General features: G+C 43.8%; 1 protein-coding gene across 3 annotated transcripts in view; it reads left to right on the forward strand.

The window, feature by feature from the left end:
• TXNDC16 (thioredoxin domain containing 16) overlaps positions 1 to 18,616 on the forward strand; it is a 62,807-nt gene that overhangs the window by 6,543 nt on the left and 37,648 nt on the right. For all 3 annotated transcript variants that reach the window (XM_056545162.1, XM_056545163.1, XM_056545161.1), the window contains exons 4-14: positions 802 to 884; positions 2,292 to 2,353; positions 4,240 to 4,314; positions 8,394 to 8,515; positions 10,452 to 10,542; positions 11,518 to 11,665; positions 12,571 to 12,737; positions 13,543 to 13,603; positions 13,701 to 13,812; positions 15,010 to 15,156; positions 17,848 to 17,907. In XM_056545162.1, the coding sequence (XP_056401137.1) occupies positions 802 to 884; positions 2,292 to 2,353; positions 4,240 to 4,314; positions 8,394 to 8,515; positions 10,452 to 10,542; positions 11,518 to 11,665; positions 12,571 to 12,737; positions 13,543 to 13,603; positions 13,701 to 13,812; positions 15,010 to 15,156; positions 17,848 to 17,907 (1,128 nt within the window). The remainder of the gene's footprint in view (positions 1 to 801; positions 885 to 2,291; positions 2,354 to 4,239; positions 4,315 to 8,393; positions 8,516 to 10,451; positions 10,543 to 11,517; positions 11,666 to 12,570; positions 12,738 to 13,542; positions 13,604 to 13,700; positions 13,813 to 15,009; positions 15,157 to 17,847; positions 17,908 to 18,616) is intronic.

Below are 18,616 nucleotides of genomic sequence, written 5' to 3' on the forward strand. Positions count from 1 at the left end.
TTTATTTATTTTATAATTTACTTATGTTTATTATTTATTAACTTCATTTAATTATTTACTTTATTCATTTCTTTTTTTTTCATTAATTCCTTTCATTATCTACTTATCTACATTTATTCATTTCCTTTTTTCTTTATTTATTTTATCTACTTTTCTACATTTTTTTTAAATTAATTTGTTTATGTTATTATCTACTTACTTATTTACTTAATTTATTATTTATTTATTTTATTATTTACTTACATTATTATTTATTTACTTAATTTCATTATTTATTTACTTTAATATTTTTTGTTTTTTATTAATTCCTTCCATTATCTACTTATCTACATTTATTAATTTCTTTTTCTTTAATTAATTTATTCATTTATTTTATTATCTACTTATTTTATTTATTAATTTTCTTTTTACTAACATTATTTATTTACTTATTTTAATTAATTACTTTATTAATTATGTTTTAATACATTTCTTTTATTCTTTATTTATCTACTTACTTTATTAATTTTACTTTTTTAATAACGTTATTATTTACTTCATTTAATTATTCATTTACTTTATTAATTATTTTTTAGTTAATTAATTTTATTATCTACTTACCTTACTTTATTTATTTATTTTATTTGCAGCTTTCTTGGTTGTCACTTAGCTTTTCCAGAAACAACTGAAACTATAAATTGTAACTATAAATATGACCACCATAAAGGGAAGGCCCCAGGGACTATCTATAGTGTGGAGATGTCGCTGATATATGGTACATTATGGGACTTATCAGTATTTTTATGGTCCCTTTCATTGCAGGTCTTTCTGGTAACGTCATATTCCTGGAAGAATTACAGAAGTCTTCCAGTGTTCTACACGACTACGGGATTTCTGTAGCCAAGGTAAACTATTCATTGTACTAGGTAATGTCAGAAATACGGGAATACAGTGGTCCCGCAACATACGATGGTAATTGGTCCCAAATGAACCATTGTTACTTGAATCCATCGTATGTTGAGGGATCCGTGCAATAATAAAAGACAAAGTTATACTCACGTGTCCCCACCGCTTCGGACCGTCACCGCTGCCTTGAATTGTCGCTCTCCATTGCTGTCATCCTGTCGCCGTGCACGCCGCCCCTATTGGATGACGGGACGGCGTGCGCGGCAACGTGATGACGATGAAGGAGAGTGATGGCTATGCATTGGAGCATGAAGAGGACGGTCCGGAGCGGCAGGGACAGATGAGGGACACTCACAGGAGCACACGGGGCACTATCCGGCGGAGGCTGAAGCAGTCTGCGCTGCCGGATAGCCGTTTATGCGATGGCCCCGACATAAAAGCATCGTATGTTGATGCTGCCTTCCCTCTGAGAGGCCATCGTATGTTGAAATGATCGTATGTCGGAGCCATCGTAGGTCGGGGGGTCACTGTACTCGCATACTACAACTCCTAGTATGTATAGAGCAGGAGAGTCTGCGCCTTGGACAGATTGGAGATAAACAAGGATTTTCCCTTGCAGTTTCCTATTGGTCGTCCCGATGAAAATCATTTCGTCCTCTCCTCTGCCTGAAATGGCTGATAACAGGGTAAAATAGATAGACTTTCAACTTTAAAGGGGTACTCCGGTGCTCCAGCATTCTGAACATTTCGTTTAGAACTTTGGAAACTGGAGGCCATGAGTGTGATGTCATGGTCACGCCCCTCATGATGTAATGACCACGCCCCCTCCATTCATGTTTATGGGAGGGGCGTCACGCCCCCTTCCTTAAACATGAATGGAGGGGGCGTGGCATGACGTCACAAGGGGGCGTGCCCGTGAAGTCACGACCACGGGTGCTGTGGGAGATCGCTGGGGGTCCCTGCGATCAGACATCTTATCCCCTGTCCTTTGGATAGGGGATAAGATGTTTAGCAGCGGAGTACCCCTTAAAGGGGCTGTGCGCTGCCCTGCCTTTTGGAGCTCTGCACGCAGCGTCCAGAAGTTCATTACTCCGAACGCTGTGTGCAGGCTTCTGTGTTTGCGGCCGCCGGACCGCGACCGCTGTCACGCCCCCTTCCCATAGACTTTCGTTGAGGGGGCGGGCGTGACGTCACATCCGGCGGCCGCGAACACGGAAGCCCGCACACAGCATTTGGAGTAATAAACTTCTGGACGCTGCGTGCGGAGCTCCGAAAGGCAGAGCAGCGCACAACCCCTTTTAAAGCAAATAAAGAGAAGAGTAGACTCCAGGTCTAGTGTCTCTTTGAATTACTAAGACTTTTCTTTATTACAGAACCTTTCTACAGTCATATGTTCCTTCTTCTAGGTCAGCTGTGTCCAGGAAGAGGCGCTACGGTTCTGTGCAGAGAAAAATGCCTATTTATTCAGGTATGAAATTATTGGGAATGTGGCCTTATCATCATCTCTGGGCAAGATATAAATTCTATTGAGATATGTAAAATAAAAAAGCTATAATGGGATATTCTGGTATCAAAATGTTTTATCTAAATAAGACTATCACCCCAAGACATATAACTTTCTAATGTTTTCACAAGTTTGTACTGGCTTCAGCATGTTTTTGTGTGATTCACCTCTAACAGAAAGTTGCGTAGTCCTCTCTTTGTCAGTGTGGTGTTGTCTCAGCAGCTCCCGTCTCCTCTATCTCTCCTGACAAAAGTTGTGTAGTCCTCTCATTGTCAGTGTGGTGTTGTCTCAGTAGCTTCCCAGCTACTCCCTCTCTTCTGACAGGAAGTAGTGGAGTCCTCTTATTGTCAGTGTGGTGTTGTCTTCAGCTCCCTAGCTCCTTCCTCTCTTCTGACAGGAAGTTATGGAGTCCTCTTATTGTCAGTGTGGTGTTGTCTTCAGCTCCCTAGCTCCTTCCTCTCTTCTGACAGGAAGTTATGGAGTCCTCTTATTGTCAGTGTGGTGTTGTCTTCAGTTCCCAAGCTCCTTCCTCTCTTCTGACAGGAAGTTATGGAGTCCTCTTATTGTCAGTGTGGTGTTGTCTTCAGCTCCCTAGCTCCTTCCTCTCTTCTGACAGGAAGTTATGGAGTCCTCTTATTGTCAGTGTGGTGTTGTCTTCAGCTCCCTAGCTCCTTCCTCTCTTCTGACAGGAAGTTATGGAGTCCTCTTATTGTCAGTGTGGTGTTGTCTTCAGTTCCCAAGCTCCTTCCTCTCTTCTGACAGGAAGTTATGGAGTCCTCTTATTGTCAGTGTGGTGTTGTCTTCAGCTCCCTAGCTCCTTCCTCTCTTCTGACAGGAAGTTATGGAGTCCTCTTATTGTCAGTGTGGTGTTGTCTTCAGCTCCCTAGCTCCTTCCTCTCTTCTGACAGGAAGTTATGGAGTCCTCTTATTGTCAGTGTGGTGTTGTCTTCAGTTCCCAAGCTCCTTCCTCTCTTCTGACAGGAAGTTATGGAGTCCTCTTATTGTCAGTGTGGTGTTGTCTTCAGCTCCCCAGCTCCTTCCTCTCTTCTGACAGGAAGTTATGGAGTCCTCTTATTGTCAGTGCGGTGTTGTCTTCTGCTCCCCAGCTCCTTCCTCTCTTCTGATGGGAAGTTGTGTAGTCATGTAATTTCAAGTTTGTTGTTGTCTTTAGCTCCAGGGTCCTCTCTTTTTCCCTAAACAACACATCATCCTCTGCTATCTCAGGAGGTATGGCTGAATTTTGTCTCTGAGATCATGCCCCGCCCCCTGAGTGATGTCATCACCTCTGACCAGACCCTACAGTTACATCACCATCCACCAGTCATATACACATATACATTTATATATTTTTTAGCATGTTTAGAGAAGAATGAGATGTGATTACAGCATGCGGCCTTGTGCCCAACAATGCCACAGGCAGAGGAGCAGTCAGGGAATGAATACAGCAGGTGCTGCAGAGTTTTCTGCTCTGTAGAGCAATGTTTTGCAGAAGCTCTGGACAAGTAACTAGCAGGAGTGCTATGGGAGAGAGGATTGGGCAGGGTGGGAGGGCTGTGATGAAGAGCTAAGGGAAACGATACATTCTGGGAATTGTAGTACTGAGCAACTGCTCAACCAGGAAGTACAGGACCAGAACCCCCAAAGCAGACTTTTGGTGGTTTCAGAACTTTGCAGACAGGTAAGCAATGCTCTATGCGTCTGCAGTATTTTTATGTTTTTTTACCTTTAGCTGGGCATTCTTTATAGATAAAATATAATGGATGTCAGATTCCTCCACACATGTGCGATGTACCGATCCTGTAATGAATGCAGAACATCCGCTATAATCACTCTCACTTCTCCTTCTTCAGGGGGTCTAAGTTGCTGAGAGAATTCCCCACGGACACACTGTTTGATGTCAACGCCATTGTTGCCAATGTCTTATTGTGAGTAGCGTCATATAATCCGATACCAAGCGGTAAAACTGGGCTCCCGAAATAAACACCTGGGACAGCTGAAAGAATTCTCAGAAATGGGCTGTGATCGGGCTCAGACCGAGTAGAAAGTTGAGTAGAGCGGGTTCTGTGATGGTCCCTCCAGATACAAATAGAGATAAAAATTTAGAATATTTTCAACTTTATAGCTTAGGATCAGGGATGTGGAAATTTTTTCTAAAAACTACTTGTCCAAGGGACTAAAACGGAGCACAATCTACTTGTCCCTCATGACGATCTACTTGTCCTGGTACATAAAATAATTTCAACCAAAATAGTCTCAAAATAAGATCTTTATTAATAGAAACTTAATAGGCAGACCAGTATGTCACCCCATTAGATGGATAGGGCCCCTGATAAGTAAGTCCGCCCCATTAAGTAGGTAGACCCCCCCCCCCCCTTTGTATGTCCCTTTATCAGGTAGGTCCGTCACCTCATCAGGTAGGTAGGGCTCCCCTAGTAAGTAAATAATGCCCCAGATAGGTAGGAAGGGTGGGATACCCCAGTGGGCAGACAGAGCCCCAGATAGATATGTGTAACTATTGTGGAGCCCTACCTGATGGGGGTCATATCTATCCCCAGCGGTAAAGTGTGAACTCCAGTTCTTCCTTTTGTGTATCAATGACCCCCATTAGGTAGAGCTCCCCCATATGTATACAGGTCCGCAGATAGATATGACCCCCCATCAGGTAGGGCTCCACAATAGGTACACAGGCCCCCAGATAGATATGTCCCCCATTAGGTAAAGCTCCCCCATATGTATACAGGTCCGAAGATAGATATGACCCCCATCAGGTAGAGCTCCCCCATATGTATACAGGTCCGCAGATAGATATGACCCCCATCAGGTAGAGCTCCCCCATATGTATACAGGCCCCCAGATAGATATGTGCCCCATTAGGTAGAGCTCCCCCATATGTATACAGGTCCGCAGATAGATATGACCCCCATCAGATAGAGCTCCCCCATATATATACAGGTCCGCAGATAGATATGACCCCCATCAGGTAGAGCTCCCCCATATGTATACAGGTCCGCAGATAGATATGACCCCCATCAGATAGAGCTCCCCCATATATATACAGGTCCGCAGATAGATATGACCCCCATCAGGTAGAGCTCCCCCATATGTATACAGGTCCGCAGATAGATATGACCCCCATCAGGTAGAGCTCCCCCATATGTAGACAGGTCCGCAGATAGATATGACCCCCATCAGGTAGGGCTCCACAATAGGTACACAGGCCCCCAGATAGATATGTCCCCCATTAGCAACACAAACACAAAGAATCCCCAATGACACCTATTCAAATAGAAGACCAAGTCTGGCTACATGGTGCCTAACTAGATCCTATTTATGAAGCGGAAAAAACTCAATCATAATTGATGCACAAAAGGAAGAACTGGAGTTCACACTTTACCGCTTGAATAAGACGTATCATTTTATTGGTAACACAATTAAAAACCTGTGTATGGACAGCAATCTCAAGTATTGGACCAATTGAGGACCACAAACATAACCACGGGCAACCAACAGAGAATTAGCAAGAATGTAATGAAGTATATCTGGGAGCACCTATGTTTGTATATGGCTATAATATGGAGCAAGGAGTAATTAGGAATGGTATATATTCTATGGTGCTGCGCAGCTAATAACGCCTGCAAATGGGCACCAGTATCCTCCTATATATACTCCATATATTCTGGAAGATTTTATAAGTGCAAGACAACTTGCTACTAATCTAGATAAAGTGCATATTATAGAGGTATATAAGGTGCTGGGGTACAGAGTAACGTTATCATGGGTAAGCAATCGGCACCTTATATACCTGTATAACAGGCACTTTATCTAGATTAGTAGCAAGTTGTCTTGCACTTATAAAATCTTCCAGAATATATGGCCGTTACCGTTACTCCGGTAACGGCCTCACGCTGGGGATGGGAACATCACAGAGCCGTCAGCCTATCACCGGCTGCAGCGATGTCCCGCCTCGGTCAGTGATGGGCTGAGCGCACTGTCATGTAAGGAGCCGGCCGGCTTCTTACATGACAGTGCGCTCAGTCTATCACATATGATTAGTTTCCCGATGTGGGGGACAGCGTAGCGCTGGGCTGATAATTCATTGGGGGAGGGGGGGGGGGAGAGAAGCAGAACAGCGCTCGCGGGTCACATATGCTGCGGCTGATAATTCATTCATTCGAGGGGGGGGGGGGGGGGGGCCAACCGGTATTTCGGTATGGGAAAAATTAATATCGCGCAGGAAAAATTCAGTATTCGCTATGAGCCGGTATACCGCCCAGCACTACACCTAAGTCAATGTTTTTCAACCAGGATGCCTCCAGCTGTTGCAAAACTACAACTCCCAGCATGCCCGGACAGCCGAAGGCTGTCCGGGCATGCTGGGAGTTGTAGTTTTGCAACAGCTGGAGGCACCATGGTTGGGACGCACTGCCCTGAGTAGATAGATTAACCCCTAGTGGTAGGTAGGTCCTCCCTTATGTAGTATGTAGCCAAGTTTCAGTAGGTAACTCACTTCTACTCACATCTCCCTGTTCCCTGCAGGGACTTCCTGGCGGAGGTGAGTGCGGTGAGTGACATCATCACAAGCGCCGCGCAGGTCGCCAGCGTTCCAGCGTCCTGTGCGGCACGTACAATGACATCACTCGCCGTGCGCACCTCCGCCAGGAAGGCTCGCTATAGGCTGCGGTCTATAGCAGTTTAGTGACGGGCAAGACAGTCTATCCCCGTCATATGTGAATTCTTCCGCCATTTAGCGCTGTTTGCCCGAAGAATTCACCTGCCCGGTGCCCGGAACTGCATGTCCATACAATTCCCACATCCCTGCAGGATCCAGGATTTGCTAGGAATAGTTGAAGTATATGCACCAATCAGCTATAACATTAAAAAGGTGAAGCAAAAAACATGGATAATCTGGTGACAATGGCGCCTGTCATGGAAAAATATATGAGGGGCAAGTGACCAGTCAATCTTATCGTTGACTTGGAAAAAGGACAAAATGGGCATTTATAATACCCAATGAGATCCCATACACAGTAGTGAAAAGACAGCCTGACCGAATATGTATGGAGGCTCCCAAATCTTCTGCGGTTTCCAACTATCCATCCCTCTTGTATTTTTGGACATAAGTGGCCACCAAAATTGTCTGGCAGCACAGGGGTATAGGGTTGGGGGACGGGGGACGGGGGACGGGGGGGGGGGGTCCCAGCACAGGGGTCTGGGGCTTAGGGGTCAGAGCACAAAGGGAGCAACATAATACTGATGTAATGGCTGATCGGTGTCCGACACTCTGTAAATATGAATATACTAGAAGGGAGAAGCCCCTGTAATCTGTGTCTCTTTTCTAAAGGACCCGACCCGTTGGCATTATATGGATATAAGAAATATATCCGTGTGATAGACGGTCAATTCTTTATTTTGGAGCAGCCCTTTAAAGTGTACCCATCAGATCCAACAATTTTTTTTTTTTTATATATATATATCTAAACCTTTTATTTATTTATTTTATTACACTTTTAATTTAGCTCACTAGTCTGAATTCCTCTCAAAGGGAGGGGGCGTGGCCTCATTGTGCAGGTCTCCGCCCCCTCCCTCAGTATGCTGTCTGCTCACATCTCCCCTAGCATTAGAAAAACTACAACTCCCAGCATGTCCTCACTGACAGTAGAGGGACACAAGCTGACAGTGGGAGGATTTTTCCCCCAGCTATGAGCCCTGCACCCACAGCTGTCAATCAAGGAAGTGTGTCCATGACATAGGTGATGATGCATGGACACAGCAGGACTAGTATGTGTCCAAGCAGGCAGGGGGGGGGGGGGGGGGAGTTGTTGGACTGGATTTTTCACTATGAAATACTGAAAATTTTCTAATGAAAGCAATTGCAAAACCTGTTGGTTATACATGCTTTACAATATATCAAAAGTTGTTGTATCTGACAGCGCCCATCTAAGCTATTATCTGTCTGTATAAAGAGAATTACAATCACTGACACTCCTACATCTCTATATTACAGCGTCCTGCTATATAATGAAGTCAAATACATCACCTCCATACTGGAACTCCAGAAATTAGAAGATGCCATGAAAGGGAAGAAGAACATTGTTTTTGCCTATGTCCGGGCCATTGGGACGCCAGGTGTGGGATAAATATTATGCCTTTTCCATATAAAGGGCCACTACATCTGTTAGTGTTGTATTTCTTTCTATTGCTCACTATTATCAGTCATTTTTTGCAGACTGCACATACAAAACCTCTGTGTCAACATACAGTGGTCCCCCGACATACGATGGTCCTGACAGACGGTACTTTCAACATATGATGGCCTCTCAGAGCCCATCATATGTCGAAGGCAGCATCAACATACAATGCTGTTGTGTGTTGGGGCCATCGCAGCGGGTGTCACTCCTGACACCTGTTGTGATCCTCCTGTATAATGTATAGATGTGGCCGGCCGCTCTTCTATGGTCCCCTTCACTGCCGTATATATATACACATATTCATATTTCCCACAGAGAGTTGTGATTGGCTGGAACCATATGGCCAATCACAGCTCTCTGCGGGAAATATGAATAGGTGTATATATACGGCAGTGCAGGGGACCATAGAAGAGCAGCTACCGCATCAATATATTATACAGGAGGATCACAACAGGTGTCAGGAGTGACACCCGGGACAATCTGTCAATTAGTACAGGTACTATTACTCCCATTATGGAACAGTGTGTACTACCTAAAAAATGTAAAACATAAAGAAGAAAATAGTGAAAAAAGTTGAAAACACAAACACACACTTTATTCAACATATTATTAAAATACATTATTAATAAAAAGTTTAACAAAATGAATAATATCAAATATATTATTTTTACATTTAAATAGCCCCTTTCTAAATTTTTATTATTGTCGGCTACATTTTTAGTTCCCTACCCGCCCACATAAATTGATCCCTGCTTACAAATTTATAAAAATTTTGTTATAAAAAAAGATACATTTTTAGTTAAATACAATTTTTTCCATCACTACAGTATCTTTTTTATTATTTTTTTTAATGGTACCAAGAAATGTTATGAAAAAAGGTATCTCCATCACTTTTTTGGATCGCTAAAGTCCAAAAAAAAAATAATCCGCCGGCAAAAACGCCAAAGTTAAAAACCCACGTGGCGTTTTTCTTGGTGTTTTTTTTCACTCTCATAGCCTTCTATGGGAGTAAAATGCCAAGATTTTCCTTAAAACAACACCAAAGTCTCAACCAGAGGTCGTTTTTGAAAAACCGCCAAGGAGCCAAAAATTGCTGAAAAATGCCAAAAGGATTAAAAAATGCCAAACTGAAAAACCAAGGGGATATGGCATTTTGCAGTTCCCTATTGACTTGCAGCTAACATCTGGCCGCAGCGTTTTTTCACAAAAAAAACCCACCATGCAGCAGAATGGGTGTTTTTATTGGTGTTTTTGCAAAAAAAAAAAAAAAACTAGCCTTAAAGGGATACTCCGGTGGAAAACTTTTCTTTTCTAAATGAACTGGTGCCAGAAAGTTAAACAGATTTGTAAATTACTTCTATTAAAAAAAGCTTTATCCTTCCAGTACTTATTAGCAGCTGTATGCTACAGTGGAAATTATATGCTTTCTGAATTTCTTTTATGTCTTGTCCACAGTGCTCTCTGCTGGCACCTCTGTCCGCGTCAGGAACTGTCCAGATTAGCATAGGTTTGCTATGAGGATTTTCTCCTGCTCTGGACTGTTCCTAATACGGGCATCAGGTGTCAGCAGAGAGCACTGTGGACAAGACAAAAATGGACAAGACAAAATTCAAAAAGAAAATAATTTCCTCTGTTGCATACAGCTGCTAAAAGAATAAAGATTTTTTTAATAGAAGTAATTAAAAAGAAAATAATTTCCTCTGTAGTATACCGCAGCTAAAAAGTACTGGAAGGATAAAGATTTTTTAATAGAAGTAATTTACAAATTTGTTTAACTTTCTGGTCCAGTTGATTGAAAAAAAAAAAAAAAAAAAGTTTTCCACCGGAGTACCCCTTTAAGCTGATGCTACTTCTTCCCCTCCTTGTGTCTTCAGAGCACCGCTATGTCATGGAAGCCGCTTTTGTGCATGGATCGGCGCATCAGTTTGTTGTAACCACGGAAAGTAACGTACTGAAGAATATGAGGTAAAGACGTCATCTGGACAATATCATTTATGCTTCATAATTTGACAGTCATTAGCGGTAACATAATAGAAGTACTATATATATACATATATATATATATATATATCACAAATATAAGTACAAATATATACATATATATATATATATATATATATATATATATATATATATATATATATATAAATTGCAACATTGGTTGGTAAGAAAATCTTTACACTTCCTTCAATACAGTTTTCCCTTTGTTCGTTTTTGTGGCACTTCCCCTATCTGCCACTAGATGGTGCAGTTGCATCATTAAATCCTCATCACATCCCTACACAATGAGCGGAATGTGTCCCTTTAGGCTCCAGCTGATGAAAACCTACAGCCCCCCCCCCCTGTTCCTATCAGGCAATGCTATGTGTTGTGGTTCCCTACACCTTTATAGTGTGCAGGAATGGGGCGCACGGGACCCCTTATTCTAATGATCATGGGGTTCCAGGTGGTGGGGCCGCAGCATTTAGATACAGCTACCATCTATGTCCTTTGAATGAAGTTTTTCCATGTTACATATTCGGATTTTAATATTTCTGCAGTTTTAGTTTATGTGTATTACTCTATAAAAGTGGTCTCCAAACGGTTGACCTTCCAGATGTTGCAAAACTACAACTCCCAGCATGCCCTGACAGCCAACGGCTGTCAGGGCATGCTGGGAGTTGTAGTTTTGAAACATCTGGAGGGCCACCGTTTGGAGACCACTGCTCTATAAGATCATGCAAGGGATCATCTTGTGAAAAAAACAGCTTTTCACTAGCAGGCTACCATACTTAGTGCAAAATCAGGGCAATGAATCAAAGCTTCACAGCTGCTAAAAATGGCTTCTATTTCCTATACCCAGAACTGGTGGACATGGGAGGAAAACGCAATAAATACAGGTCTCTATTGTATCTGCATGTGTCTGTTTTATAATACGTTTTTACTTATCGATTGTTACAGCGCTGAAGACCCCAGCCTGATACCGGCGCGCCTTGCGTTCCTCCATTGTAAATCCACGAATCAGAAATGTCGCAGAACGTTTTCAGATCAGCCTCTGACCAACATCCACCTCCATCGCTTTGTGAAGCTCATGGCGCTCCCCATAGTGGTATGTATCGGCTTTAACCCCTTAAAGGGATACTTCGTCGCTAGATGTGTTATCCCCTATCAAAAGGATAAGGGATAACATGTCTGATTGCGGGGGTCCCGCCACTGGGAACCCCCGCAATCTCCGCCACAGCACCCAAGTCATCCGGTGCACTGAGCAAACTCTGCTCCGTTCTGGATGACTGGCGATCACAGCTGCCACGCCCCTGCCATTCATGTCTATGGGAGGAGGCGCGACAGCTGTTTACTAGCCATTATGCCACCTTCCTATAGACATGAATGGAGGGGGTGTGGCATGACGTCACGATCACGGAAGCCCCAGGTTTCCGTGACCGTCACGCTGCAGTGCCGGCACAGAGATCGCGAGGGGTCCTAGCAGCCGGACCCCCCACAATCAGACATGTTATCTCCTATCCTTTGGATAGGGGATAATATGTCTAGGGGCGGAGTACCCCTTTAACTGACTTCAGGCTTGCTTCATAGACATGGGTGCTGGCTGCTATCAGATGGCGGGTGCCAGCTGCGATCACACATATCATTTAACCTTGTAAATGCCACAAATTAAAAGTCTAAATGACAGGTGCCGCTCCTTTCCGGCGCCTGATTGGTGTCTCTGCGATCTCCGCTATCGTGGTAGTGATCAGTTACTATGGCAGCTGGAGGTCTTTACTGTGCCTGCCATAGTAATTTTGCTGATAGTCTGTTCGAGACAGTCACTACTAGCAGAGCGCTGATGGAACTAATCAATGCTTTGTAATAGCATAGCATTAAACAGTATAAGCAATCTAATAGTTGCTTATACAAATCCTTTACAGAAATGTAAAAAGTGTAGAAAAATGTTTCACAATTTTATTTTATTTTTTAAATATAATGCCTCTGACACCATTGACATCTGTGTCCCTGTAGGTTGAGGCCTCCGGGGATCCCGATAAGTTTAGCAGCGTTCACCTCCAGCTCGGCTTACCCGTGATTTTCATCCTGAGTCAGAAGGAGACCTATGAGGCTGATATGGAGACGGCGGAGGATGTGGCCTGGCAGCTGCTGGGGAAGGCCGGCCTGGCTGTATTATTGAGGTAAAAGATACAGGCGTCTGAATTAGTTATGTTAGGGCATGTGAGTATTAGTAAGGTATATAAGGATCAGGCCTGTTGGAGTCTTTATTTCTCTGAGGATAAGCAGCACCAGATATTGACCTATTTTAGAATGCACGCTCGGCTGATCTGAGCATGCATATACATGGATGAGTTTATGTTTATAGCAGTGTTTCCCAACCAGGGTGCCTTCAGCTGTTGCAAAACTCCCAGCTGGAAGCCCGCTGGTTGGGAAACACTGACATGGGGATAAGAAGCCAATTTAAAGTGTTTGGCGACAACCTTTTATCATCATCAACACATCTAAACACAGAGTGCGACCACATCCGTAAGTCACATGGGAGCTCAGGTCTATGCTGCGTTCTACCGCAGTGATACCGCAGCCTAGTGCAAGAATTAGAAAAAGTGTCCCAAAAAGGATTATCTTGTCAGAGGGGACACTACACACTCCCCCTCTTTAATTAGGATTACTATTATCGTATGTTAATGATAATATAAACCAGCAAACAATTAAAACTTAAATGAAATTCCGCCATAGGGTAACATAAAACAGCCAGAAAGCGGCTTTTAATTAATCCTGTTGTAGCTTTAATGATCCCACAGCTCGTAAGCACAAAATCCAGATAATCTAATGTTAGGGTCTGTGTGACTGACTTGTCCGAGCATGCTGGGAGTTGTAGTTTTGCAACAGCCGGAGGCACCCTGGTTGCAAAACACTGATTTATAGTCAACTTGACGTCTTAGTATGTTAAGTGTTCTGTATTTCTAATTCTTTGTTATGTACCAGGGAGACGTCCGGGATAAACATTCCTGTCACCTACAACGTGGCCGTGAAGAGACCAGATGATGTAAGTGTACGATGACCATGTGACTTTTCAATACACCCCATTAGGGTTAGATTCCCACATTCGTCCACCATAACTGGATGTTCCTGTATCTTTACAGATCTCACCGGTAAAGTACCTGACACTGGAGGAGACTCGGCAGATCCTGGACCTCGTACATGTGACCAATGAGGAGCAGCCGGAGAAGCCTGAAGATTTACACGGTGACCCAGGTGACCAGATTTTTTTGGTGCATTTCTCAATAGAAATATTTTTAAAATATTTACAAATATTCGTAATTACTTCTAAGAAATTTTATATTTGAAAATCGTAACATAGATTACATATATTAAAACAGTGACCCCCCCCCCCCCCGACCTACGATGGCCCTGACATACGATCATTTCAACATACGATCACTCACATGTTGAAGGCAGCATCAACATACGATGCTTTTGTATGTCGGGGCCATCGCATATACGGCAATCCGGCAGCGCAGACTGCTTCAGCCACCACCGGATAGCTGTTTACGGTGCCCCGTGTGGTCCGCTGACGATCACTTACCTGTCCTCGGGGCTCCGGCGCGTCCTCTTCGGGATCCCCTGCATCGTCGGCGCTCTCCATCCTCGTCATCACGTCGCTGTGCACGCCGTCCCGTCATCCAATAGGAGCGACGTGCGTAGCGACGTGATGGCGGCGACGGAGAGCGAGGATGCCGGGGAAGGAGAGGCCTTACCGGAGCGTCGGGGACACCCCGGGGACGCGGCGACAGAGATGGAGGGCGACATCCAGGGCAGCGGTGATGAGCGGTGACGGTCCGGAGCGGCGGGGACAGGTGAGTATAACCTCCAATACCAGTGGTCTTCAACCTGCGGACCTCCAGATGTTGCAAAACTACAACTCCCAGCATGCCCGGACAGCCGTTGGCTGTCCGGGCATGCTGGGTGTTGTAGTTTTGCAACATCTGGAGGTCCGCAGGTTGTAGACCACTGTCCTATACTTTACATTGCACGGATCCCTCAACATACGATGGTTTCAACAAACGATGGTCCATTTGGAACGGATTACCATCGTATGTTGAGGGACCACTGTACATTATATTCATACATATATAAATATATATATATGTGAGTGTGTGTGTGTATGTATATATATATATATATATATATATATATATTTATATATGTATCAACATAGTGTATTAATATATGTGATCTATGTTACGATTTTTAAATATATATATATATATATAATATATTTTTTATTGTTTTGTTATTTTATATCAAAACACGAGCATTGAAGCAGTGAACGGCTCCTGTCCCGCGCTCCTGATTGAACAATCGCTATTTCATCCATTTTTTGGGGGGATAGGTATAAACATGTGTCAGCCCCATGTAAATATTTAAGCTGTGCATACTTGTATACTGTAGAAGTCCAGGATGATGAGGTCGCGGTGAACGTATATGGAAGCAGAAGGCCCGGGCCCCCCCTGCCGCCGGTAGCATCGCTCACACATGACACTTTCGGGATGGCCTCCTCCAGTGCTCGCCCTACGGCCGTCCTCTTCTACACGATCTGTGAGTTTCCTGGAGGTCGATGTCATGTGACAATGTACATTTATGTCAGAATGTTTAGCTTTACTGTAATCCCACTTTAGCGGAACAGATAAGTCATGTCACTGACGGCTCCTTAATGGGGAAAACATATGGGGAGGATTTGTCTTGGAGAAACTTGAGGAGCTGTCAGGTTCTTTAAACGGGTACTCCGGTGTAAAACTATTTTTTTTTTTTAAATCAACTGGTGCCAGAAAGCTAAACAGATTTTTAATTTACTTCTATTTAAAAATCTTAATCCTTCCAGTACTTATCAGCTACTGTATGCTCCACAGGAAGTTCTTTTTTTTTACATTTTTTTTATTTATTTTCTGACTGACCACAGTGCTCTCTGCTGACACCTCTGTCCATGTCAGGAACTGTCCAGTCAGAGCAGAAGAGGATTGCTATGGGGATTTGCTCCTGCTCTGGACAGTTCCTGACATGGACAGAGGTGTCAGCAGAGAGCACTGTGGTCAGATAGATAAGAAATTCGAAAAGAAAAGAACTGCATCTGTAGTATTCAGCAGCTGATAAGTACTGGAAGGATTAAGATTTTTGAATAAAAGTAAATCACAAATCTGTTTAACTCTCTGGCACCAGTTGAATAAAAAAAAAAAAATAGTTTTTCACCGGAGTACCCCTTTAAGGCCTTGTGCGCCCTCATGCAACTTTACTGTACTGGATGCATGTTCTCCACCCTTACTGGTAAGTGTTATATACTATTCTATGACAGTCTGATCATTAAAGGGGAACTCCGCCCCTATACAAAGGAAAGGTAATAAGAAGTCTGATTGCAGGGGGTGGGGGTTTGGGGTCCGGCCGCTGGGACCTCCCACCATCTCTGGGCCGGCACGTGTTCTGAACATTTATGTTCTGAGGGCCGGCTTCGGACTTCCGTATGTCTATGGAAGGGGGCGTGGCGGCTTTGGAGCAGAAGTATACAGCCGTCACACCCCCCTCCCATAGACATGAATGGAGGGGGAGTGGCATGATGTCACGAACACGGGAGCCTGAAGCCGGCGTTATGTTCAGAACACTGGTGTGCCGGCCCAGAGATGGTGGGGGGGTAAGTTGTCATATCCTGGAGTACTCCTTTAAGGGAGAACTCCGCCCCTTAAAGGAGTACTCCAGGATATGAAAACGTATCCCCTATCCTAAGGATAGGGGATAAGTTTCAGATCGCAGGGGTACGACTTCTGGGGCCCCCCGCGATCTCTCATACGGGGCCCCGGCAGTCTGCAGCAAGGGGACATGTCCGACCCCGCATGACGCAGCGGCTGATACGCCCCCTCAATACATCTCTATGGGAAAGCAGGAGAGCTGCATTCGGGAGACCCCGGCTCTGCCATAGAGATGTATTGAGGGAGCGTGTTGTCCGCCGCGTCATGTGGTGATTGAAACGCGCTATTTCGTCAAAGAGCTGGGGGCCCCCGTACGGGCGATCATGGGGGGCCCCAGCGGTCGGACCCCCCGTGATCTGAAACTTATGTCCTATCCTTAGGATAGGGGATACGTTTTCATATCCTGGAGTACTCCTTTAAGAATTTCTTATAAGTCTATGTTCACACGGCAGAATTTCCACTCAAAAAAGTCCGCTGCTGAATTTCGTAAAAATGACTTCCCATTATGTTCATTATGGAGTCCAAAGTCCCATTCACAGAGTAGAATTTCCGCAGCAGAAATTCAGCAACATTTAAATGGGCACTCCATGCTTAGCGTTTGAGGGGGCGGGGCGTGACATCATAAGGGGGCGGGGCTATGACGTCTCTAGCTCCCAGCGCCGGCTCCAGCATTCAGAACAGTTTGCTCCAAAAGCTGAGCAGCGGAGTACCCCTTTAAAGGGGTATTCCAGGAAAAAAACTTTTATTTATTTTTTTATATCAACTGCCTCTAGAAAGTTAAACAGATTTGTAAATTACTTCTATTAAAAAATCTTAATCCTTTCAATAATTATCAGCTGCTGAAGTTGAGTTGTTCTTTTCTGTCTGACAACAGTGCTCTCTGCTGACATCTCTGCTTGTCTCGGGAACTGCACAGAGTAGAAGAGGTTTGCTTCTACTGTGGACAGGTTCCCAAGACAGGTGTCATCAGAGAGCACTTAGACAGAAAAGTACAACTCAACTTCAGCAGCTCATAAGTACTGAAAGGATTAAGATTTTTAAATAGAAGTAAATAACAAATCTGTTTAACTTTCCGGAGCCAGTTGATGTATAAAAAAAAGTTTTTTCCTGGATAACCCCTTTAAGGACCTGTTGATTTTTCTGGAGGAAGGAAAAAAAAAATGCCCCTGTTGGTGATAGGTGGTATTACAGAGCAGCCACTTGTGTAATTCATGGATGGCTCACGTCTGGAACCTCTGCTCTGGCTTATAGAGATCGGTCCCAGATTATATGGGGGGACTCTCCTAATGTCCTAAAAGCAGTGTTTCCCAACCAGGGTGCCCCCAGCTGTTGCAAAACTACAACTCCCAGCATGCCCGGACAGCCAACGGCTGTCCGGGCACGCTGGGAGTTGTAGTTTTGCAACATCCGGAGGTCCACTGTTTGGAGGCTTAGGTCAATGTTTCCCAACCAGGGTACCTCCAGCTGTTGCAAAACTACAACTCCCAGCATGCCCGGACATCCTTTGGAGGGAATGTTACATTATTGATTTGTTATGTTTTATCTCTTACAGGGGAACACGTGTCTTTAACTTTTCTACAGTCTTTTCTGGAGGTGGCCGAGAAACATAAAGGTGCGCAGCTTGTCTCTCGTATTGTATCTCTACATACGGTGAAGCAGTTGCCCATGGCAACCAATCAGATGGCTTCTTTCACTTTTCATAGGCCTCTTTAACCCCTTAAGGACCGGAGGTTTTTCCGTTTTTGCATTTTCGTTTTTTGCTCCTTGCCTTTAAAAAATCATAACTCTTTCAAATTTACACCTAAAAATCCATATGATGGCTTATTTTTTGCGCCACCAATTCTACTTTGTAATGACGTCAGTCATTTTGCCCAAAAATCTATGGTGAAGCGGGAAAAAAAATCATTGTGCGACAAAATTGAAAAAAAAACGCTGTTTTGTAACTTTTGGGGGCTTCCGTTTCTACGTAGTATATTTTTCGGTAAAAATGACACCTGATATGTATTCTGTAGGTCCATACGATTAAAATGATACCCTACTTATATAGGTTTGATTTTGTCGGACTTCTGGAAAAAATCATAACTACATGCAGGAAAATTAATACGTTTAAAATTGTCATCTTCTGACCCCTATAACTTTTTTTTTTTTCCGTGTATGGGGCGGTATGAGCGCTAATTTTTTGCGCCGTGATCTGAAGTTTTTAACGGTACCATTTTTGCATTGATAGGACTTATTGATCACTTTTTATTCATTTTTAAATGATATAAAAAGTTACCAAAAATGCACTATTTTGGACTTTGGAATTTTTTTGCGTGCACACC

Source organism: Hyla sarda, chromosome 11 (assembly GCF_029499605.1).
Source record: "Hyla sarda isolate aHylSar1 chromosome 11, aHylSar1.hap1, whole genome shotgun sequence".
Classification (NCBI taxonomy): Eukaryota; Metazoa; Chordata; class Amphibia; order Anura; family Hylidae; genus Hyla; species Hyla sarda.